Raw genomic sequence first — 24,432 nt, forward strand, 5'->3', positions numbered from 1 at the left:
ATATGTTTTTTATGTGTTTGTTTACTATTTTAGGGTCGTGGTTTTGGAAAGTAGGCCAACTGATAACCCCACAGCAAATAGCAATTTATACATCCTGGCGGGTCATGAAAACAGTTACTGAGAAATGTGCTTTGACAGTTAACTATAGAAGGAAAGAACACTACCACTGCAACATTAACGGATGCTTGAAGCTGTACAAAAGCGCAGTTACCTGGCTTCAGTGACTTGTAATTTATTGTGGCATGAGACAAGATGGGGCAGTTTTTTGTTTTAAGTGGTATGGATATATTTAGCATATTGAACCACACAAGTGCTTAATTCATTGTTATGTAATCTTTGTACATATAGGCAGTATTTTTCTGTGAAACTTCATATTGCTGAAGACACACACTAAGAATTTATGTAGATAATGTACTTTTATGAGATGTACAAGTAAGTGTCTTATCTGTACAGATGTAAATGTTGAAAATTCAATTGGGATTAATATTTTAAGAATTCTTTAGTATATTCTTGGGTGTGGCTATATTACAAAATGGGATGCTGGCAATGAAACCGTACCTTTAACACTATTGTATTTTTATTATATGTAATTTAGTAATATGAAGATAAATCTGGTAACTTTTAAAATTGTAATGGAGGCTGTAATCATTTTATAATCTTGTTTTTAATTTTAATGCAAGTACACTGGTGTGTTTATATTTGCACAAAGTATTGATATGTGATGTATTAAGTCACAAAAGTAAGCTGTGACATTGTCAATATGCATTTGGTTCCACAACATCTTTTTAAAATGTATTTGGATTGTTTTCTACGTGAAACAAACCAATCAACCCCTTGTTGTAGTAACTGGTCTTTTTTATATTTCAGCAGAATCCTATAAGATTGCTTGTCTCTGCTTAAAAACAATACCTTTGAAAAATTTTTGAATCACAGAATAGCGGTACCGTGATGTAGCACTGCAGTTTGTCTGAGTTACAATATGCACAGAGTATGTTAGCATTATCAAAGAGTCCACACTAAACATTTCATATAATCACTTTGAAGAACTATAACATTCCATAGAGTGAATCAGTTCAAATTTCTAGTGGAATTTTTACTTTTGTTGGCCTTATTTTATGATCATTTTCATGTTTCTTTTGATTTAGAGTATTAACACTTGGCCAAAATAATTTAGTTACTACCTCATATATACAATATAATGGTTACTACACATCACAGGAACTTAGTTTTGGTTAAAGTCATTTTTGATTGCTTTTTTCCCAGTGGAATATGTATATACCAAGTTTTAGAAAAATGCACACTTTTGGCTCTTTTTTGGTATATGTTCTTTATATTTTAATGTGAGTATATACACAAAGAACAAACTAAATTGTGATTTATGGTCTTCATTTATTTTAATTGACAATGCTTTTAAATATGTTCCTGATTGTACATAGTGTAAAATAAATATGTTTTTTAACATGCTGTTGTATAGTAGCTTGTCATCTGGCTTAATCTGTATATAGTAAGATTAAAACATATTAAGGAGAAAAATGTTTTTAATTACTCTGCATTAAATCCTTAAGTAACCATTGTGATCCTTCAGATCTTGATATTTCAATATGATCTGTCATCTAGATTTCATAAAGGAGTAATATTCCCACATTTGCAGGCTCTTCAACTTTCTGATCAGGAAAATCACAACATTCATAATTTTTTAGTTGGAGGAGAAGTCGGCAAACTGCATTCCTGAGCCCAGTCCTGCTTAATGCCTATTTTTATAAATTAAATTTACTAGGATAAATACATTTACATGTTGTCCATAGCTGCTTTCACCAAAAAAAAAAAAAAAAAAAAAGACAGTTTTCCCCAAAAAAGTACATGACCCACAGAGCCTAAGATATTTACCATCTGACCATTTATAGAAAGAGTTCGCGGACTCCTGGTTAGAGAAAGGAAAGAATTCTGGGGAATGCAGTTCTGAAGGCAAGGAGGGCAAAGTTAGATGTAGGAAAAATGAGTTGGGGACTGAGAGGTGACATTTCAACTCTTGTTAATGCTTCTGCCTGTTATTATGATCTTGGATAATCTCCTTGACTCCAGAACAGTTTCCTTATCTAAAACTGACTTCTAAATCATACAGATGTTAAAAATTAGCAGTCATGTATATTTATCACTTTGCCCAAATACATTGTGACTAATCTTAGCATTAATAATAATGATTGTTTTAAGGCTTCCTTGATGGCTCAGACGTTAAAGAAATGCAGGGAAACCCAAGTTCGATCCCTAGGTCAGGAAGAGCCCCTAGAAAAGGGAATGGCAACCTACTCCAATATTTTTGCCTGGGAAATCCCATGGACAGAGGAGCCTGGTGGGCTATAGTCTGTGGAGTCGCTAAGAGTCGGACACAACTGAGCAACTAACACAGTGACTGTTTTAAAAACAGATCTTTATCAGTATAACATGATCATCAATTTGTTGAAAAACAGATTTCCTGAAAAAGATTTTTAAGAAATCAATTTTCTGTCCTTGGCATTTATAAATGAGATTGTTCATCCTTTTCCTGGTCCACGTATTTCTAGTTTCCAAATCCTGTAAATTATATAAAGGGTCACATCTCAGAAAAAGGTAACCTTCACATTTAACTGTCTAGCATTTCAAAATATTTCCAGAAGATAAAATACACAACTGGTTGTGTGTTACACATGGGCTTTTTAAAACTACAGACCCCTGGAATCAGTCTTTGAGGGAAGGGCTCAATAACCATGTTTTTATAAAGTTGTACAAATGACTCTGATGTGCAGTGCTTCATGAGAACCACTGGCCCAATGTTGAACTTAAATCAGTGTTTCTGAGTGTGATCCAAGTATCACTTGACTGAGAAAGAATAATCAGCGGTGACACTCAAGAATGCAAATTTGAGGGCGCCACCTACAACTTGTGATTGAGAATCTTTATTTAGTAAACAGGAAGAGAGTCACTAACTGAAATGTTGGGAAAGATTTTATTTCATTGAAGTTCAGAGTTGTCCATCTTGTGAGCTAGTTTCTTGGACATTTGTGTTGAAAATGATACCAATTGTTTCTAGGCCTTATTGGCATCATTCATTGCTAGTGTGTTACTGACTTCAGTAGAGACCAGAAAAGAAAGGACAGGCATCACTTTTCACCATTACTAGTAGATGAAAGCATGCGATACTAAATAGTGGGTAAACACTAAATAGTATTACATGAGGGAGTATAATAATAAGTGCCCGATGAATGTGTTTGTGCTCTTCCACATATTTTCCATAGATTCTCCCATGGAAGCCCCAAAACAGCCCAATGAGGTGAGTATCGTTAATGCCATTTTACAGATGAAGAAACTAAGGCACCGAAAGATTAAATAACTTGCCCAAGAATATAGCTGGGAAATAGTGGAGCTAGGATTTGAACCTAGGCACTTGGTTCAGAGTGTATACTCTCAACTACTATGCTAAACTATGTACTGCACAGAATATATGCAGTATATCCACTACCCTCTGAAATACACCCTAGCCATTTCTGCCCTGAAATTACACTTACTTTCTCTAGGAATTGGATTTCAGATTCTGATTTTCATGGTCTCTTTGCAGCAAAAGAAATTAACTTTCTGTCTTTTAATTTTTCACTTTATCAAAAAAGATTTTCCATATTCAAAGTGTTTTGTGTAAGAATAAAAGGATTTGCATATAATTGATTTTACCAGTAAACCTTATGAAACACATCTAGTCAAAACTCATTACAAAGACTTGACTTTTCAAGTTTCCTCTGGTGAAATAATTGTTTAACCAGCAAACACTGATCATTCACAGTGGGTCCAAGTGCATTACTAGATCATCATTCCCAATATTCCAGGAGCACATTTGGATGAATAGTAGATTTGAAGAACAATAGTAGATTTGAAGAACAATACAAAAAAAGGCTGTGCCTAATTCTGCTTTGGGAAAAGAAAAGCCTTTATGTAGAATGTTACATATAAACCAGGTTGTTAATAGATGAGTTTATCAAGTGCAGAAAAAAATCAGGGTAGGGAGCTGTAGGCTAGACTAAGGCATATGCAAAAATGCAGCTTATTCAAGGAATAGTGACGTTAAATACAGTTGAACTCGGGGTGTGTGGAGCAGAGTAACAAGACATGTTAACATACTACTGCAAAGCAGGGATGGGCCTATTTGTGAAGAACTTCCTATTGAGAAAAGTAGTTCTAATAGTCAACAGTTACAGAAACTGCAGAGATTAAATACCATGATGAAAATAGCCATTGGCCAAAAAAAAGACTTTCCTGGCAGTCCAGTGATTAAGACTCCATGCTTCCAATGCAGGGGTTCAGGGTTTGATCCCTGATTGGGGACCTAGGATCGCACATGCTGTGTGATGTGGCCAAAAACAGAAAATAGGCGTTGGGTCTGTATCTAAGGTGATGTGATCTCTTGTACCCTTACTCGGAAAATTACCTATATAGCATGATGAGGGCAAAAATAATAGAGAAATAAGTTGATATAAGCTTATGTAGATTTGAGTTCAGCGGGATTATGTTTGGTCTTAAAGGCAAAGGAGGTAAAAGTTTCTGGGTTTGCTTTTGTCTCTGTCTTTTGTTTCTAAAGATGGGCAGAGATTAGAGGATATGTCTCAGCAAATGAAGAAAGTGGAGCATTGAAGATAGAGAAGAAAAAGGAAGAAGAGTTACTTCTGAGGGAAGCAGAGAAGAAGCGACATCCTAAATCTGGGCATGATGGGGGAGCATTTTACTGATGCCAAAATGTGTATGTGCTCATTAACACAGTGTTCCCCAAAAAAAAAAAAAAAAAAACAGTGTTCCCACGTTCATCTTGTAAACAAGAGTAGCAAAAATTATCTTTTTCCAGTGTTAGTACCTGTGACCCCATAGAGCATTCATCACATTACTTGTTTGCTTGACTTGCTTTCCTACTGGGTGGCAAACATGCCTTTCACTCTGAATCAGCCCCATGTAATAGTAACAATGCTTGCTGAATTATCAAAACAGTAGCGATGGACCGCAACCAATAGGTAAAGCTACTTGTTACGGAAAAGCCTTAAATCTGCTGAGAAGCTATGTGGACACTAGGGCAGGACCAATAGAGCATCTGGCCACCTCAGGATCTAGGCCCAGGTAGGGAAACGGCCTACTCTAACTTCAATGCTTGTATGTGCTAAATTTTAGTGCTCCTGCGGCCTGGAATAGGAACAGTACTTCGTGTGATGGCAATGTTCTGGCAAAGTTAAAACGTTTCCCGAGCGCCTCCTTCAGGGCAGCTTAAAAAGGGTTCCGGGAGGAGAAACTGCTGCTGCGTCCGCACTCTGCTGCTAGGGGCTGGCCCACAGGCGACCCACCGAGACGCTGAACCCAGGCCGCGGGTCTCCCTGCGGCGGACGCCGGGGGAGCCCGCTCCGGAAGCCGCCCTGCCCCGCGCGGCCTGAGCGTCCGGTTGCCCGGGAGACGCCGCGCCGCCTGCGCACAGCGCCCGGCGCCGGAGTCGCTGCGCGGGGGCCGCTAGAGGCTGCGTCGCAGTCGCCTGGTCCGAGCCGTAAGTGCGGCGGTCGGGAGGCGGGAGGGTCGGTGCGGGGGGCGATGGAGAGAGAACGGGGTCTGGATGGAGGCTCCCAGAGAAGGGGAGCGGGGCAGCCTTCCCGATTGGGCTCCTCGGAGGGACAGGCAGGGATGGGCGAGGGGCCAGAGGTGACGGGTGGCGCCGGCCGACTGCACGACCCAGCCGGCGCGGCAGCGGAGCGGCTGTGCCTGGGGAGATCGACCCCTGGCGTGGCCGGGAAGCTGGACCGTCGTTAAATGGCTGGTCCAGACTAGTTTAGAAGCTTGGAAATCGAGTGGATTATGCCAGACTTTCAGATCTGTTATGTGTTCACATGAAATGTGAGGCTTTTAAACAAAGTTCGTTTCTTGGATTATGTGAATGATGTGGTCTTTGGTTTTCTGGGGTGCTCTTAGTTAATCCTGTTGTACTGTCATGAAGACAGATTTTTAAACGGGTGTGTGTACTTTTGAAGTTCTGCAATTTGGTATGATGTTTATAAGACAGATGGAGAATGGTTTTATAGCCCATTTTTCTGGTCAGTTTTATTAAATATAAATACATGTTTGTTGCATTGGAAACAATAACAGCGTAGCGGACTGTGACTTTTAGCCTGTAGAATCTGTAACTTGTCTGTCCTGGTCTTGAAAGGGTCTCCTTACTCCCCTATTCGTAATGCCATGATTTACATGTTTCCTATAAACTTTTAGATTAGGAAATTAACATGTTTTTTCACCCCATTTCCTCTCCTTTTCTTAGTTTTGTTTTCCTTTTTTCAGTATTTTCTTTAAAGGCTGGCTTGAACCCTCGTGACCTGCCTTGTGGTACAATCATGGAAAATAATCTGCCTCCAAGTGTTTTCTCAGGTTGTATTTGCATCCTTTTGCAAATCCTCAAGACTGAGGAAGTTAAATAGAACATTTTCAAAGAATTTAATGATCTGCTCAAGTATCTACCTGTTTGTCTCATATTCACCAGCCAGCCCAAGTCTATACCTGTTTTTGCCTTTGTACACAGAACTTCATTAACTTTAATAGTCAAACATTTGGTACCTTAGCCAAGAAGTACATAGGTTCAGATTGAAGGTGACTAATGACTGAAAAATATTCTCTGTCAGTTGCTTCTATTCACTGCAAATAACTGTCTCACTGTTTAATATTGATTTCCTGCCCAGGTACTATCTTAACAACCAATATGTATTACTGCTTTTGTTTAAAGCAGAAAGGCACATATTTAGTGGAAAGGTTAGCAAATAAAATTACCATATGACTGCAACAGACAGGTTGAACACCTACTGTGTGCCAGACAATGCACAAACAGAGTACCTCAAGTCTAGTAAATAATGTGTAAAGGAGTGGGGAAGTTGTTAACTCAGGATGTGTGGAGAGAAAGGGCTTGCCTTTGGGGATCAGGGAAATGATAAGTAGAAAAGGCATTTGAGTTGAACTGCAGAAGATGAAAGGGTTTGGGGAGTCAAACCTTCCAGGCAGCGGTTAGTGTAAGACTTAGACTTGACAGTGTTTGGGGAAAAATCTGAGAAGCCCTGGGGGGAAGGTACATCGGGACCAGTGTTGAAAGGACTGTAAATGTCATACTACAGTTTGAACTTCATTCTGTGACAGTAGAAGCCATAGCCATTTTTGAGAAAGGATGATATCTGATTATACTGATGTTTGAGAAAGATGTTTTGCTATCATTGAACTAGATAGGCACAAAAAAAGTGAGTTGACACTATAGTCCCCCAGTATATAGGTTTCTAAAATAGCTCTATTTTGATATAATTTCAAACCTGAAAGCATAGTACAATGAACTCCTATACATTTATATCCTTTAAGTGTTTACATTTTGCTCTATTTTTTATTGCTTTCTTTCTTTGTGTGTGTGTGTGTGTATATGCATATTAATTTTTCTGTACTGTTTGAGAGTACAATGTAGACATCATGTCCCTTTAAACAGTTCAATGTATCTTTCCTAAGAACTGGGACATTATCTTATATAACCTCAGTAAAGATTACCAAAATCAGGAAATCTGATAGCTGACCCACAATCAATATTTTGGTTTCACCAGATATCCCAGGATGATTCTTTATAGTTACATTTTTCCCCATTCCAGAACCAATTTCCAGATCACACATCACATTTCATTTTTTGCTTCTCTTCACTCTCCTTCAGTCTGGAATAGTACTTTGACCTTTGCCTGCCATGACCTTGATATTTTAAGAACACAAGCCAGTTATTTGTAGAATGGTCTTCAGTTTGTCTTTGTCTACTATTCCCTCATAATTGTATTCAGGTTTCCATTTTTGGGCATAAGTATCACAGAGGAGATCCTGTGTCCTCAGTGGCTCATATGACTCTCCTAGAAATTTCACATAAATGGAATCCTGTGTGTTCCTTGTGTGTGTGGCTTTTCTCACATAGCGTTGTTTTCTTTTTTTTTTTTAATGTTTAACACATTATAGCATGTATCAGTACTTTGTTCCTTTCTATTTTGTTTTATAATTTTTATTGTAGTGTAATTGATTTACAGTATTGTGTTCATTTCTTTGTTCTTTTTTATTACTGGTATTTTGAATTGAATGAAATGAATGGTATTTCATTGCGTGGATACTCATTCATCAATTGATGGGCATTGGTTTGCTTTCAGTTTAGGACTCCTATGAGTAATGATACTATAAATATTTTGGAAATTCGCTGGTGGTTCAGTGGTTAGGAATTAGTGCTTTCACTGCCGGGACCAGGTCCATCCCTGGACCCAGCCACGAGGCACATCCTTTTAATTTCTTTTACTTGACTTATTGCACTGATGAGAACTTTCAAAACAATGTTAAGTAGTGGTGGTGAAAGCAGACATCTTTTTCTCAGTCTTAGGAGAGAAAGATTAAGCATGATGCTAACTGTAGGTTTTTCACAGATGTCCTGTAGGGAATTCCCTTCTAATACAGTTTGTTGAGATTTTTATTGTGAATGGATGTTGGACTTTAGTCATACCTACTGAGATGCTCACGTCCTTTGTTTGTCATATTAATATGATGTTTTACATTACTAATTTTCAGATATTAAAGTAACTTTACATTCCTGAGATAAATCCTTTGTTGTCATGGCATACATCCATCTTATATGTTTCTACTAATTTTGTTGAGGATTCTTCTATCTATGAGAATAATGATGTATAGTTTTCTTGTGATTTCTTTTTCTGACTTTGTATCAAGGTTAATTTTGGTCTTACAGAAGCGGCTGGGAAATGTTCTTTCCTCAATATTTTAGAACAATTTGTTAAGAGTTGATATTAATTCTTCTCAATGTTTGGTAGAGTTCATCTATGAAGCCAGCTGAGCCTGGACTTTTCTTTGTAGGTAGATTTTTAATTACCAATTCAGTGTCTGTTTTTTAAGGATGTAATCAAATTTTCTATTTTTCCTTGAGTTAGTTTGATATTTTGTCTTTTTAGGCATTTGGTCAACCAAGGTGTCTAATGTGGTTGCCTAAAGTTGTTCATAATATTCTCTTTTAATCTTCTTCTGTAGGGTGGTTCTGATTTTGGTAATTTTTCTTTGTTTTTTTTTAGTCCATCTAGATAAAAGTCCATTAATTTTATTGATCTTATTAAAGAGCCAGCTTTTTGTTTTATTGATTTTTTTGTGATTGTTTTTCTGATGAAGAGTTGGTCAGTGAGCATGTTGCTATTCCCTTGTATGTGAATCATTTTCTGTCACAGTTTTTGAGATGATCTCTTCATCTTTGGTTTCCAGAAGTTTGATTGTGATTTATCTAAGTGTGGCTGTCTTCATGTTTATCCTACTTGGGGATTTATCAAGCTTCTTGAATCTGTAGTTAGTGTTTTCCATTACCTTTAGAAAGGTTTTGGCCATTATTTCTTCAAATGTAATTTTCTACCCCTTTGTCTCACTCTCTCTTTCTGAGAAATCTCATTACCTGTATATTGGTACTGTTGATTTTTGTTCCAGAGGTGTCTTGAGACTCTGTTCATTAAGGCTTTTGTCCCTCTTTCCAACTGGTCATTTTTTATTAACCTGTTATTAGATTTACTGCTTCTGTCTTCTGCCATCTCAAATCTGCTACTGAATCCATCTGGTGAATTTTTCATTTTAATTATATCTTTTGACCCTAAAATTCCCATTTGGTTCTTTTTTATGCTTTTCATTTTTCTGTGGAGATTCCCTGTTTATCTGAGTCATTGTTGTCATATTCTCCTTTCATTATTTAAATTACTTGAACATATTTATAATAGCTGATTTTGAAGTCTTTGTCAGCAAAATCCACCCGCTCAGCATTATTTTTATTGACTTTTTCCCTGAGTATAGGTCACAGTTTCCCTTTTCTCAGCACGCTGCATATTTTTTTTTTTTATTGAAAACTAGACATTTTAGATAAATATTATCCAGAAATTCTGGGTTCTGATTTTCTCCCCTGGGTTTTTGTTGTTTTTTTAAATGGGTGGATTTTTGTTTTTGCGTTCTGCCCATATTCCAGAGTCCATCTCCCAGATTTGTGGCTGCTAATGTTTCTACTCAGTGTGTTAGTTTTTTAGCCTGGCTTTCTAGAAGTCACCACTGTCTTGCAGAACTTAGTGGTCACCAATAATTTGGGCAGTGCTGGTACTCAAACATCTCTAGCCATAAGTCTTTCACCTCTTCTAGGAGATCAGTATGTGGGTTGGAGAGAGGGATTCAAAATTCAATCAGTCCTCCAAGCTACCAAGCTTTAACTTTTTTTTAAGACCTTCTTTGGTCTTCCCCGTGCATGCCGATAGTTTCCAAGTTAGCCTGAGATGTGTGGAAAGCTAATCTAGCCCCTCTATGGTTCTCTCATTTTTTAGGATCTTCCCATAAATTCCCGGCCCACATGGGAACCGAATTTTCAGGCTTGAAAAACTGTTTTCTCTCCCATTTGTTTCGTATCAGTTCATAAGAATTTCCCTGACATTGTTGTCACAGGTTTTCATCATCTGAGGTATATCAAAGTCATCCCCTCGGGAGCAAGGCTGCTGGCTCATGGCCAGTCCACACTGGTCTTATTACTGCCCTCATTGAACTGGGGGGCAGGGGTAAGAGGAGGAAATGATGGACGCCTCAGGCAAGAAGCCATAGACCCCCACTGTTCTTTTTTTTTTTTTTACCCCCACTGTTCTTAAGTAGACTTCTAGCAGCTTATCGTAAATAAATACTTCCCCATTTGCTTTATGCTTTTACTCAGTTTCCAGATCCTTAAAATTGTTGTATTTTTGTTTTTGTTTCTTGGACAATTTTGCTTAGTCTTATACTTGTGTTTTCGGAAGAAAATTTGCCAATCTCTTTATCCCACCATAGTCAAAGTCTGACCTCTTGTGCTTTTCTGTGGGATTTTTAAAAAAAACAAAAAAGCTTCCTCTATTTCCTATACTTAAACCAGTCTAGATTCTCAGTCCCTAATTGGACAAATTTTGGTAAACTCTGTCTTTTGAGGAAATTATCCATTTCATCCAAGTTTTCACACTCATTTGCATAAATGCCTACAAAGTAGTCTCATGATCTTTTAAAACTTCTTCTGTTTTGATGGTTATTCCCTCTTGTGATTTCTTATTTTGCATATTGTTGTTTCTCCTTTTTTCCTTCATTAAGTTAGGTAATGATTTGTCTATTTTAAATTTTTCAAGGAACCAGGATTTAGGTTTATTAATTAGATCTACTGTTTTTTGTTCTCTGATTTATTAATTTCTATTTCAGTTTATTAATTTGTTTCCCCTTTTGTGCTTTACTTTGGCTCATTTTGTATTTCCTTTTCTATATTTTAAGTTTTTGAACTTAATTTGTTGATTTTTAGCCTTTTATCTTTTTTCCATATGTTTGTTTTGATCTCTGGCTTTTCTTCTCTTTACTGCTTTATGACAGGGTACTTCAACCGTGTTATTATTTTAGATCAGATAGTTGTTTATCATGGGGGTCTGTCCTGCACCTTGAGGAATGTTTAGCAGCATTCCTGATCTCTGCATACTCATAAAAATATGTCTTTAAATGTATCTACCACTACTTTAAATGTATCTTCTAGATTTTGATATGTTGTATTTCATAATCTTTTTTAAAAAATTTTATTAGTTTAGTTTGTGTTTCCATCTTTACCCAAGAGGTATTTAATAGAGGTCTTTTTCATTTCTAGGTAGAAGATCTTTTTTTATTTTATGTTTTTAAAATTTTGTTCCAATTTCTTGTTTGATATTTTATGACCAGAATGTTATTTATAATATTTCTACTTTTGAGATTTCCTGATGCTTTCTTTGTGACTTAATATAGTGACTGACGCTGAAGCTGAAGATCCAACACTTTGGCCACCTGATGAGAAGAGCCAACTCATTGGAAAATAACCTGATGCTGGGAAAGATTGAGGGCAGGAGAAGGGGGCGACAGAGGATGAGATGGTTGGATGGTATCATTGACTCAATGGACATGAGTTTGAGCAAACTCTGGGAGATAGTGAAGGACAGGGAAGCCTGGTGTGCTGCAGTCCATGGGGTCGCAAAGAGTCAGACACGCCTGAGCAACTGAACAAAGACAACAGTTTTTGTGACTATTCCCTGTGTGCTTGATAAGAAGGTCTATTCCATATTATCAGAGTATAAAATTCAATTTATATCTCTCCTCTAGGCTCACTTTACTGGTTACGTTGTTTGGATCTTCTGCATAGATACATATTTTTTGTTCACTTGCCTTATCTTTTACTGAGTGATGTATTTAAGTCTGTCATCACTAATTTGTTTCTATACATGTCTCCTTGCATGCCCTAGAGTTTCTGCTTTACAACAGTAATTGCTGTGTTATTTGAGACTACTATAGCTACATTATGAATTTTTGCTCTTAGCATTAAAAACTGCTCACTTTTGTCATATATAATACTTTTTTTAGCTTTAATTTCTTTGTCTGATACCAAGATTACAAATTCCTTTCCTATTTTTTCCATTTGTCCAGTATACCTTTGCCTGTCTTTTCATTTTTAACCTTTCTGAATGACTTTATTTTAGGTTTGTCTCTTGCATATAGCTTATAACTGAATCTTGTTTTGTGAACCATACTGAAAATTTTTCTCATTTAGTAAACGACTTAAGCCCATTCAAATTTATTGATACAACTTATTTTTGTTTCTATTCTGCCATATTGTTTTCAGTTCAGTTCAGTTCAGTTCAGTTCAGTTCAGTCGCTCAGTCGTGTCCAACTCTTTGTGACCCCATGAATTGCAGCACGTCAGGCCTCACTGTCCATCACCGACTCCCGGAGTCTACCCAAACCCATGTCCATCGAGTCGGTGGTGCCATCCAGACATCTCATCCTCTGTCGTCCCCTTCTCCTCCTGCCCCCAATCCCTCCCAGCATCAGGGTCTTTTCGGATGAGTCAGCTCTTCGCATGAGGTGACCAGAGTATTGGAGTTTCAGCTTCAGCATCAGTCCTTCCAATGAACACCCAGGACTGATCTCCTTTAGGATGGACTGGTTGGATCTCCTTGCAGTCCAAGGGGACTCTCAAGAGTCTTCTCCAACACCACCGTTCAAAAGCATCAATTCTTTGGTGCTCAGCTTTCTTCACCATCCAACTCTCACATCCATACATATATTGTTTTATGTTATGATGTACAGAATGTAAAATTCTCTGTTTCTCTGTGTATTGTGTTAGATTTTTTTTTCCAATTTCTTTTGGTATTTTGGAAAGCTTATATTTTTGTTTGTAGTTAGCTTTAGACTAATGCTTTTTTTTTTTTTTTTTGGCGGAGCTGCGCAGTTTGTAGGATTTTAGTTCCCTGACAGGAAGTGAAACCGCAGTAAAAGCACCAAGTCCTAACCACCAGACTGCCAGAGAATTCCCTAGACTAATACTTTTTTAAAAAAAACTTCTCATAGTCCTTGTTTTCTTATTTAACCTTTTGTTCTCTGATTTGTCCAGTTTTTTTTTATAATTTTATTTATTTATTTTTTATGTATTTATTTTTGGCTGTGCTGGGTCTTTGTTACTGTGTGGGCTTTTCTCTAGTTGTGACAAGACGGGGCTACTCTTCATTGCAGCGCGTGGACTTCTCCCTGCAGTGGTTTTTCTCGCTGCAGAGTATGGGCTCTAGGGCGTGAGGGTAGCAGTGGTTGCAGCTCATGGGCTTAGGAGTTGTGGTTCCTGGACTCCGGAGCACAGGCCCTATAGCTGTGGCATACGGGCTTAGCTGCTCCGCGGCATGTGGGACCTGCCCAGACCAGGGATCAGACTTGTGTCTCCTACACTGGCAGGCGGATTCTTTACCACCAAGTCCCTAGGGAAGCCCCCAGTTGTTTTTTTTTTGTTTTTTCTTCATATATTTTTTTTATTCCTACGTGTTCAGTTATCCATGAACTTATTCTGCTTCCCTTTTCCCCCATTCTTTTAACAAATTTTTAGTTGCATTACTTCCTACATTATCAAACCTTGTAACATCTACAAGTTGTTTTACTTATATTATTCTTACACTTTTGTACCTCCCTTTCTTTCAGTCTTTGAATCCTTTAAATGTATACGAAGTCTTTGAATACACTGAATACATTAAATGTTCACTATAAATCCTTTCGCTGAAGTTTTCCCAGTCACCTCTTGGTTGGGTGAAAGTTATCCTCTCAGATTTTTTGAGAAGAGCTCATGAATATAACATTACTGGAATTCTTGCTTGTTTTACACTGCTTATCTATTACCTTGAAGGTCAGCTTGGCCGAGTTGAAATCCTTGGTTTTCAGTTTCTTCCCTTGAATTTCTTCAGAATGCTGCTACACTCTCACTTTGTGCTGTATGTTGCTCTTGATAAGTTTGATGCCCCTCTAGTTCTCTTAGACTGAAGTTATTTAGTCTTTATAACTGGAGGCTATGAGAATATTTTATCTTAATAGTTTTATTCAAATATGTTGGTTGTTTTGAATTAGTTAGCCAATTACCTGATGGGCCCTTTCAGTATGTATATTCAGATCTTATTTCCAGAAGTTTTTCTTGGTTTATAGTTCAAATATTGGTTCTATTCCATTATCTTGTTTTCTTTCTTAAGGAACTCTGGTTATACTTTTGTTGTATCTTCTTTGTCTATCTTCCATTCCAGCTGCTGTCTCTCTAATCTCTCTTCCTTCTCTTCCCCTCATTTTTAGCCTCTTAACTGCTAGTCTGCCTTTGTTTAATTCCCCTTCTTAAATTTTTATTTCTGTTCTCCCGTTGGCATCTTGTTATTTAGTCTGTATTTCTGAGATCATTTTTCTTTCTCTTCTGTCTCTTTCCTGAGTTAAATCAACTATCATTTTATTTTTTTTTATCAACATTGTTTGTGTGTTAGTCACTCAGTCGTGTCATACTCTTTGCAACTCATGGACTGTAGCTGACCAGACTCCTCTGTCCATGGGATTCTCAAGACAAGAATATTGGAGTGGGTAGCCATTCCCTTCTCAGGGGATCTCTCCATCCCAGGGATCAAACCCAGGTCTCCCACACAGCAAGCAAGTTCTTCACTGCTGAGCAATCTAAAGTGGTTCTTTCTATCTCCAAATCATTGTTAAAGGAAATTTAAATCAGATATTGTGTTAGTTTTCTTCTGCTTCATGGTTAGGTTTTTTGGAAAGTTCTTTTGTTTTTTTATTTTTTCAGTTGCTCTGCTTCAAAGACCTCAATTCCCCAACCAGGGGTTGAACCCAGGCCACATCAGTGAAAGCTCTGAATCCTAACCACTGGACGGCCAGGGAATGCCCTCAACCTATTTTTTATTCCTTTATCACTCTTCCAGTGGAGAAGGAAATGGGAACCCACTCCAGTATTCTTGCCTGGAAAATCCCATGGACCGAGGAGCCTGGCAGGCTATATAGCCCATGGGGTCACCAAGAGTCAGACACAGCTTAAGCAACTTAGCATGCACTATTCCAGGGAACTCCCTGGAATGATTTTTATCAGCTGAGATGTTTTCTTCTCATTTCTGTTCTCTTCTACTAATAACTTTGTGTGGAGATTCCTTTTTTCTGTTGTATTTCTTGGGCAGGTTTAGGCTTACAGTAATTGGCAGCCATCCTTGTTCAAGGAACCCTGCCATGTCACTGTGTGAAGCGCAGTGTCTCCAATGGACTGCGCTTTCTTTTCTCAGTGGTGGAGGAAGGCTGACATATCCTTCCATTTTAGAGTTCCCTTTTGTCTTGCAGAATTGCAGATTTATCCTCTTGTTTCTTTTTCCCTTCACTTACCTAGTCTCCAACAAAGACTGAGTAAGTCTCTCCCTTTCCTGTTACCCCTGTCTTCCCCAAGAGTAGGACATGTTGACTGAGGCCTCCTGGATACCCTTGTACTTTTAAGTCTGCTCCCTGTAGTGAATGCTCAGATCTGCCAGGACACTCTCAGTACTTTTTGCACTTGTAATGTGTTTTTCTCTTGTGAGGAGTGATGCCAAGTCTATCTTCGGCCCTTCTTTTACTCTTCTCTCTTCTTTATAGTTTTTCCAGAACTTATCCCACTCCCATCTTTGCTCTCTGCAAGGGCTTAAAAGAGCAGCTAAAGAGGTATCTCTTCCAGAATTGGGTGTTCACCTTTCTATTTAAGTTTGGACTCCTCTGTGTCCTTATAATGTTGAGGGTATTGGATTTATGTGGTTTTTTTTTGCTTTGGTTGACTTCTGTAGCTTTGTGAGAGAGATTCCATTTAAGCTGCTGCCCCTCTCCTTGGCTGCCTCAGTTTTCACTATGCGTATCTTGACAAGCCATTTAGGAACCGTGTGGAGCAGGTTTGGGAACTTTGGGTAAGGGTAGAGGATTAGAAAGAAGACATTTGATTTAGAATGTATTGATTTTGAGATGTTTCTGTCCATTCATGTAGAGATGTTCATCAAACAGTGAGATATCTGATCTGAACGTCATGTCAGAGATAGGAATTATCGCTTCTATAAGCTCTGGTGGAGTCCTGGCAAGCTGGAGTTACAGCCATAAATTCCTTTATGGAATGCCTGCCTTGTTCTAACTCCTACCTATGTACTCAGATTCATCTCCTATGAACATATAAGGGCTTTGGAAAACAGGTAATATGGGGGTGTTACTCAGTTCAGTTCAGTCGCTCAGTTGTGTCCGACTCTTTGCGACCCCATGGACTGCAGCCTGCCAGGCCTCCCTGTCCAACACCAGCTCCCGGAGCTTACTCAAACTCACATCCATCAAGTCAGTGATGTTACTAGTAAAGTACTATTGTCTGGTGCTTTATATTATCATATTCAGCAGTTTGAGTGATATAACAGAGATCTAGATGATATTCTGAGCAATCAGTCTTTGCTGCTGAACCTGTTGAAAGAAAAGGAAAATCACAGATCAATAGATCAGATCACCTCCTTGATGGAAACAAAATAACACTAAATAGACTAAACTATTATAGACTAAAACACTAAAATAGACTAAAACTTCATAATTTTTTTTGTCATATTCAAAATTTCCCTCAGTAACCATAATGCTCATTAAGTGGGTTAAATTCATAAATCTTCAACGTTCTATGCCAATAACTTTCTAAAGCAACTGCCGTTTCTCCTGTCCTCTTCCCAATCACCCTTTACTTGGCTGGTGATGGTAGTTTAGTTGCTAAGTCATGTCTGACTCTTGCGACCTCATGGACTGTAGCCCACCAGGCTTCTCTGTCCATGGAATTCTCCAGGAAGGAATTTTGGACTGGGTTGCCATTTTATTCTCCAGGGGAATCTTCCGACTCAGGGATCAAACCCATGTTTCCTGCATTGCAGGCAGATTCTTTACTACTGAATCACCAGGGAAGCCCTTTACTTGGCTACAGAAAGACAGATGTATGCATGCTTATACCTAAATGCCTTAAAGATAATAATATCTATTTAAAAATTTTTTCATATTTGTTTTATTGATTATTTATTTGGCTGTGCTCAGTTGCAGCACGTGGAATCTTTGATCTTTGTTGACGCATGCGGGATTTTTTTTAGTTGCAACATGCAGGATCTTTAGTTGTGGCATGCAAACTCTTAGTTGCAACATGTGGAATCTAGTTCCCTGAACAAGGATTGAACCCAGGCTCCCTGCATTGGGAGCGAGAAATCTTAGCTACTGGACCACCAGGGAAGTCTCAATAATCCCTGTATTTAAATACAGTGTAATTAACAGAGTTTTCAGACTATAACCTGTGATGGATTTTCCATGTGTTACTTGAGTGTGTGCTTTTCTTCCTTTTATAAGAGAAAATAAAATCAAAAACAACAACAAAGAAATGGCATTTGTAAAAGCACAAATTTTTAAAAGGTAGTACTCTTTTACTTCTTAAATACTTTTCCCAGTTGTGTATTTTTATGGTTGCAAGCAAGAGTAGATGATTTCTTTCTCCACTGAGATATCTTTAGATGGAAAAGACAATAATAGTAAAGTGAAGTAAAAAAAAAAAGTGTAAGAATTTTTTTAAGTGATTGGCTCTTTCACTTGACATTTTATTAATCTGAATACCTAGATAAAGTGGTTCTTCAAATTGTGCATTCTTTTGAATTCACCAAGAGGCAGTGTAGTGTTGTGATTCAGATTGGGGTCTCTGGAAGCCTACTGCCTAAGTCCTCATTCCATGCCACCTTTACTGTGCCGGCTTTCTTATATGTATAATTGAATAAAAATAACACCTACTTCATAAAAATTTGTGCAGATGATATGTAATTTGCATGGAACAATGTTATTTAATTGCTAACTATTACTGTGAGATTATATCAACAAGATTCTGGGGTGGGATTTTTGGGACTAGAATTTGTGTATCTTTAGTATTTATTTATTATTATTATTTTATTTATTTATTATGTATGTATTTAATTATGTTGGCTTCATGTATGACTTAACGTGTCAACCAGTTAGCACAAAATTGATGGATGTATGATGCAAGACAGAAAAAGCTAGTATTTTCATAGAAGACTGTATGGATATGAAAGCATTCGTGAAGAATTAAAGCTGCCTTAATTTTTGTGCTTTTTTATTATTTTCCTTAGGATCTAAGAATTTAAGGATCCATTCCTTCATATATAGAAAAGCTAGGGGCAATAGATGATACTCTAGGAAGATTTTGTTCTTGTTTTTAATGGCCACTTTGTTCAGCAGCCTTCTCTCTTCTCTCCACCAGGTGGCAGTCGAGCACTTTGTATCCATACCATGTCCTGGTCCCACCCTTTCTAGTCTGCGGTATTGACCTGGAATAGGACCAGAGAGATAAACACCGTACACCAGAGTATGCAGTGTTCCTTCAGCTGGGTTTTACAGCATCATATTTTAAACATTTTATTGAGGATAATGACCACAAGAGATTGGATAAGATTCCTTCCCACAAATTCTTTTAGTTCCACTGAAGTACATACAAAATCGTGATGAGAAACATATGTGTAATCTTTGCAGTAGCTGGAATAACTACATAGGACTTAACTGAATTAACAAAACAATCTCCAGATATTTTTTAGTGTATTTAAGGTTAAGTGGAAATAAACCTTTGGCATCCAAGGCAAATTAGTTTTAGCTGGTAAACTGTGAGAGCCCTGTCCTTGGTAAAGTGGTTAAACCAAACCATCTTATTTTCCAGGTGCAACACTGAGCTGCAAGTCAATCAGTACAGAAATTTAAATCACTTCAACACCAATGGAGAAGTATGAAAAATTAGCTAAGATTGGGGAGGGATCTTATGGCGTTGTATTCAAATGCAGAAACAAAATCTCGGGACAAGTGGTAGCTATTAAAAAATTTGTGGAATCCGAAGATGATCCTGTCGTTAAGAAAATAGCTCTAAGAGAAATACGCATGTTAAAGGTAGGTTAACTTCCTCTATACATCTATAATATACATCTATACATCTATAATATCATACATCCATAATATCACAGTACTGGACCAAACAGGTATGCCAAAATTACAAAGAATTTTTAAGTGATTTTTTTTTTCTGTTGGACTTAAATTTCTCTGTATCAGCAACTCTGTAAATATATCATCACTTTGGGCTTTGGCCACTCTAATATTTAAGTGATATTATGAGTACAGTTAGAGATTGTTCAAATTTTGATTGTTAAAAATTTGTTCAGGTTGGTAAATATTCAGTGTCCTGAGTCCCCTCATCTGCAGTGTTTATCCTCCCCTTCAGCCTTGACCTTTCCTCCCAACCCCCGCCCAAGTCCTTCTCCACATAAACCAGCGACTAAAAGGGCTTTTTGTGGTACTGTGGGACCCACGGGGCTGTGTCAGAGTGCCTATAGTCATCGATCTGGTTTGGGCCCACCTGAGCTCCACTGAGTCTTAGATACATTGACTATCACCCTCAGCTATGTATACACACTTTACACAAAGTCTTTACGTTGCTTTTACTCTGATAGGATTTAATATGTAAGAGTCACAAGTTCTCGATGCACATTTTTTCTTTTTAAAAATCTTACAAGTTTAGAGCCGTAAGAGAACTTAGAGATGCTTCTCATGCGACACCCTGATTTTATAGGGGAGGAAACTGAGGCAAAGGGCAGTGCAGCAGAATCCCGAGGACCTTGTCGGAATGCAGATTCTGAGTCCAGGTCTGGGGTCAGCCTGACATTCCGTGTTTCTAACAAACTCCCTGGTGGCACAGATGCTGCTCGTCTGCGGACCACACTTTGAGTAACAAAACTGTGATTTCCTCAGGAACACACAGCTAGCCTTTACTTTTTGGCATGTGTCACCTGTTTATAGGAAAACCCCAGAAATCCAGTTTTTAAAGGGAGATAAATCTCCCTTCCCTTTAAAAATATTTGTAGCAGGTTTCCTCAACTAAAAAGTCTTAGCATTTTGTTTAAAATATGACTTGATATGCACAGAGTTTTCAAGAGCACATCCACCATGGTTTTAACCAGCTCCCTGTTACCCCGTGGCCAGCAGAGTGCTGAGCAGACGTCGCAGATGAACTGGGTGTGTCCGAACCGGGCAATGGGTTGTTTCCTAATAGGAAAGCTTTTTGTGCACCCGCTCCCACCAACCCTTCAGATACAGTTAATGCTCAGGTAGCACCTCCTGGGTTACAAGTGTCCAATTTGAGGGTGCACTTGAGGGTAAAAAATAGCCAGATTCCAACTCACTTTGGTCTCCGGTGATGGCTCTCTGATGGTAAAGAATCTCCCGGCAATGCAAGAGACCTGGGTTCAATCCCTGGGTTGGGAAGATCCCCTGGAGAAGGGAATGGCTATCCACTCCAGTATTCTTGCCTGGAGAATCCCATGGACAAAGGAGCCTGGCAGGCTACCAGTCCCTGGGGTCACACAAAGTCAGACACCACTGAGCGACTACGCACAATGGCTCTCAGAAGGCGCGCCTCTCCTGTCTGGTGTGTTTCATCCACCTGCGCCCGAAGAGATCCCTTCCGTGATAAACCTACCTTACTTTCCTCACGTACTCCTGCTATTTAAATTTCCTTTGATTTCCTCCTCCTCACTACCTGGTTTTCTTTACATAAGTCACTGTTTTCTGATCTAAGCTCATTTGATTTGCAAAGAGGATATAAATTGCCAATCTACTCAAAGATAGAGCTGAAAGCCTTGCCAGCACATCTAACTGCAGTATCTGTGCACCCCTGACTCTCAAGAGAGACTGTTTGGCTCCCGGTCTGCAGTTTTTGCCTTAGCATGAAGCATCTGGCTTACCTGTGTGGCCTGTTCCCCCCACTGTTTGCCTTCCTGCTCTTTTAGGTGGTGGAGCACATAGGAAACAAGTTGATGCGGTGCTCTGGGTGTGTAGTTAATGTGTAATGCGTTCCCTTTCCCCACACTCTTGAGCAGCAGGCACATAGTCAGTCACAGGGTGATACTTTTTGTTCTGGGTTTTGTTTTTTTTTTTTTGGTTGGTTGATTTTTTTTTTTTTTTTTGATCAAGCCATGCTTACAGATAAGAGAGAGTATACTGTACAAGTTGCCGTATTTTAAGCCTCTCTACTGGGCCTGCAAAATATTTGTTGAGTTTCTACGACATACAAAATACTGCGTATCTTTCTGAGTAAATGGTGTCTAGAGTTTGGAAAGTTAATTTGTCTACTGTACTGGGAAAACAACAGGAAGATGACTCAAAAGTAGGAGTGATCAGATGTCCTGGTTTATAGCTTCTGTCCCTGTGTTCAGTGTGGTTAGCATCCCTTTTTGTCTGGCTAGCATTTTCTTTCAAAAGTGTACTGGTTCATGTGTGAAATTACACAGTCACCTTACCTACAGGCAGACTGACCACATGTGCCGATTTGCCTGGGACAGTCCTGGTTTACACTCATTACCCTGGTTGGATGACAAATTATGTAGTTACTTTAGTGATATTATCTTACTTAATCGGGGTTTTTCCTTTGATTTGCGACATTGTGAAATGCTTGTGAAAGGCGGCCTTGTGAAATGCTTCAGTCTGGGAATTGAATTTAACTCATTAAACATCTCAGAGTAAGACAGAACGAGAAAATCAAAGAAGAGAGCTGAAACTGTGATAGATTTAGACACAGACTAACCCTAGGGATTCCTAGAATATGCAGTTATTTCAGATTCAAGGGTTGAGATCTAGCCTTTCTGAGCACCAACACTGAAATCCAGGCTGGATTTAAATGCAGTTGTTTACATTAAATCTATGACAGTATATAAGCTAAATGGGTATTGATGATTTTTGTAGTCTTTTACTCAATAATTCCATTACCATTCTATATTCAGATCATCTTACAACTTGTATATTTAGAAATTTCCACTTAATTCATAAAGCATTTTTAATTTTAGTGCTTATATTTTAAGTTGTACTTTGCTATCTTCAGAGAGATTCAAGCAGCTTAGTTACCCTTTACTATGGGGTATGTTAGATAAATTCTTTCTTCCAACTTTGAGATTCTTTGGTACTTACTAAGAGTAGTTTCTCTTTTGAGTAACTGTAATAATTTCTCGGCAAGAAATGCAAAGAGAATGATTAGCAAAGCCTTTGGCTCTTTAAATTGTAAGGGGTCTGGGAGAAACTATTACAAGAAATGAATCACCAACCTTTGTATTTCAATTCCTTTGCAGCAATTAAAACATCCAAATCTTGTGAACCTCATTGAAGTGTTCAGGAGAAAAAGGAAAATGCATTTAGTCTTTGAATACTGTGATCACACACTTTTAAATGAGCTGGAAAGAAACCCAAATGGGTAAGTAATCTAGAACACTGAAGTTCTGCTGGCTGGTTCCCAGTTTCATTGTATGTGGGATTCAGTTCAGTTCAATTCAGTGACTCAGTCATGTCCGACTCTTTGTGACCTCATGTACTGCAGCACGCCAGGCTTCCCTGTCCATCACCAACTCCCGGAGCTTACTCAAACTCATGTCCATTGAGTCAGTGATGCCATCCATCTCATCCTCCGTCATCCCCTTCTCCTCCCTCCCTCAATCTTTCCCAGCATCAGGGTCTTTTCAAATGAGTCAGTTCTTCACATCAGGTGGCCAAAGAATTGGAGTTTCAGCTTCAGCATCAGTCCTTCCAATGAATATTCAGGACTGATTTCCTTTAGGATTGTCTGGTTGGATCTCTTGCAGTCCAAGGGACTCTCAAGAGTCTTCTTCAACACCACAGTTCAAACGTATCAATTCTTTGGCGCTCAGCTTTCTTTATAGCCCAACTCTCACATCCATACATGACTACTAGAAAAACCATAGCTTTGACTAGGCAGACCTTTGTTGGTGAAGTAATGTCTCTGCTTTTTAATATGTTGTCTAGGTTGGTCATAGCTTTTATTCCAAGGAGCAAGTGTCTTTTAATTTCATGGCTGTAGTCATCATCTGCAGTGATTTTGGAGCCCAAAAAAATAAAGTCAGCCACTGTTTCCATTGTTCCCCCATCTATTTGCCATGAAGTGATGGGACCAGATGCCATGATCTTAGTTTTTTGAATGTTGAATTTTAAGCTGGGTTTTTCACTCTTCTGTTTCACCCTCATCAATAGCCTCTTTAGTTCTTCTCCGCTTTCTGCCATAGGGGTGGTGTCATCTGCATATCTGAGGTTATTGATATTTCTCCCAGCAATCTTGATTTCAGGTTGAGCTTTATCCAGCCCATCGTTTTGCATGTTGTCCTCTGCATTTAAGTTCAATAAGCAGGGTGACAATATACAGTCTTGACGTACTCCTTTCCTGATTTTGAACCAGTCTGTTGTTCCATGTCCAGTTCTAGCTGTTGCTTCCTGACCTGCATACAGATTTCTCAGGAGGCAGGTCAGGTGGTCAGGTATTCCCATCTCTTGAAGAATTTTCCACAGTTTATTGTGATCCACACAGTCAAAGGCTTTGGCATAGTCAATAAAGCAGAAGTAGATGTTTTTCTGGAACTCTTCTGCTCTTTCAATGATCCAAGGGATGTTGGCAATTTCTGGTTCCTCTGCCTTTTCTAAATCCAGCTTGAATGTCTGGAAGTTCACAGTTCACATACTGTTGAAGCCTGGCTTGGAGAACTTTGAGCATTACTTTACTAGCGTCTGAGATGAGTGCAGTTGTGTGGTAGTTTGAGCAATTTTTGGCATTGCCTTTCTTTGAGATTGGAATGAAAACTGACCTTTTCCAGTCCTGTGGCCTCTGCTGAGTTTTCCAAATTTGCTGGCATATTGAGTGCAGAACTTTCACAGCATCATCTTTTAGGATTTGAAATAGCTCAACTGGAATTCCATCACCTCCACTAGCTTTGTTCATAGTGATGCTTCCTAAGGCCCACTTGACTTTGCATTCCAGGATGTCTGGCTCTAGGTGAGTGATCACACCATTGTGATTATCTGGGTCATTAAGACCTTTTTTGTACAGTTCTTCTGTGTATTCTTGCCACCTCTTCTTAATATCTTCTGCTTCTGTTAGTTCCATACCATTTCTGTCCTTTATTGAGCCCATCTTTGCATGAAATGTTCCCTTGGTGT

General features: G+C 38.6%; 2 protein-coding genes across 7 annotated transcripts in view; both read left to right on the top strand.

The window, feature by feature from the left end:
* MAP4K3 (mitogen-activated protein kinase kinase kinase kinase 3) overlaps nt 1–1,461 on the top strand; it is a 179,148-nt gene extending 177,687 nt beyond the window's left edge. For all 4 annotated transcript variants that reach the window (XM_043918177.1, XM_043918179.1, XM_043918178.1 and 1 more), the window contains one exon: nt 34–1,461. In XM_043918177.1, the coding sequence (XP_043774112.1) occupies nt 34–121 (88 nt within the window). In that variant the 3' untranslated portion in view covers nt 122–1,461. The remainder of the gene's footprint in view (nt 1–33) is intronic.
* A 3,864-nt stretch (nt 1,462–5,325) lies between these two features.
* The window catches only part of CDKL4 (cyclin dependent kinase like 4), a 53,808-nt gene continuing 34,701 nt past the window's right edge, over nt 5,326–24,432 (top strand). Inside the window, exons 1-5 of one of the 3 annotated variants that reach the window (XM_043918182.1) lie at nt 5,327–5,545; nt 6,328–6,414; nt 18,665–18,769; nt 19,115–19,338; nt 22,563–22,684. In XM_043918182.1, the coding sequence (XP_043774117.1) occupies nt 19,171–19,338; nt 22,563–22,684 (290 nt within the window). In that variant the 5' untranslated portion in view covers nt 5,327–5,545; nt 6,328–6,414; nt 18,665–18,769; nt 19,115–19,170. Of the gene's footprint in view, nt 5,546–6,327; nt 6,415–18,664; nt 18,770–19,114; nt 19,339–22,562; nt 22,685–24,432 lie in introns of all 3 variants that reach the window. The other 2 variants (XM_043918181.1, XM_043918183.1) reach the window with 2 other exon arrangements.

Source organism: Cervus elaphus, chromosome 11, assembly GCF_910594005.1.
Source record: "Cervus elaphus chromosome 11, mCerEla1.1, whole genome shotgun sequence".
In the NCBI taxonomy this organism is placed as follows: domain Eukaryota; kingdom Metazoa; phylum Chordata; class Mammalia; order Artiodactyla; family Cervidae; genus Cervus; species Cervus elaphus.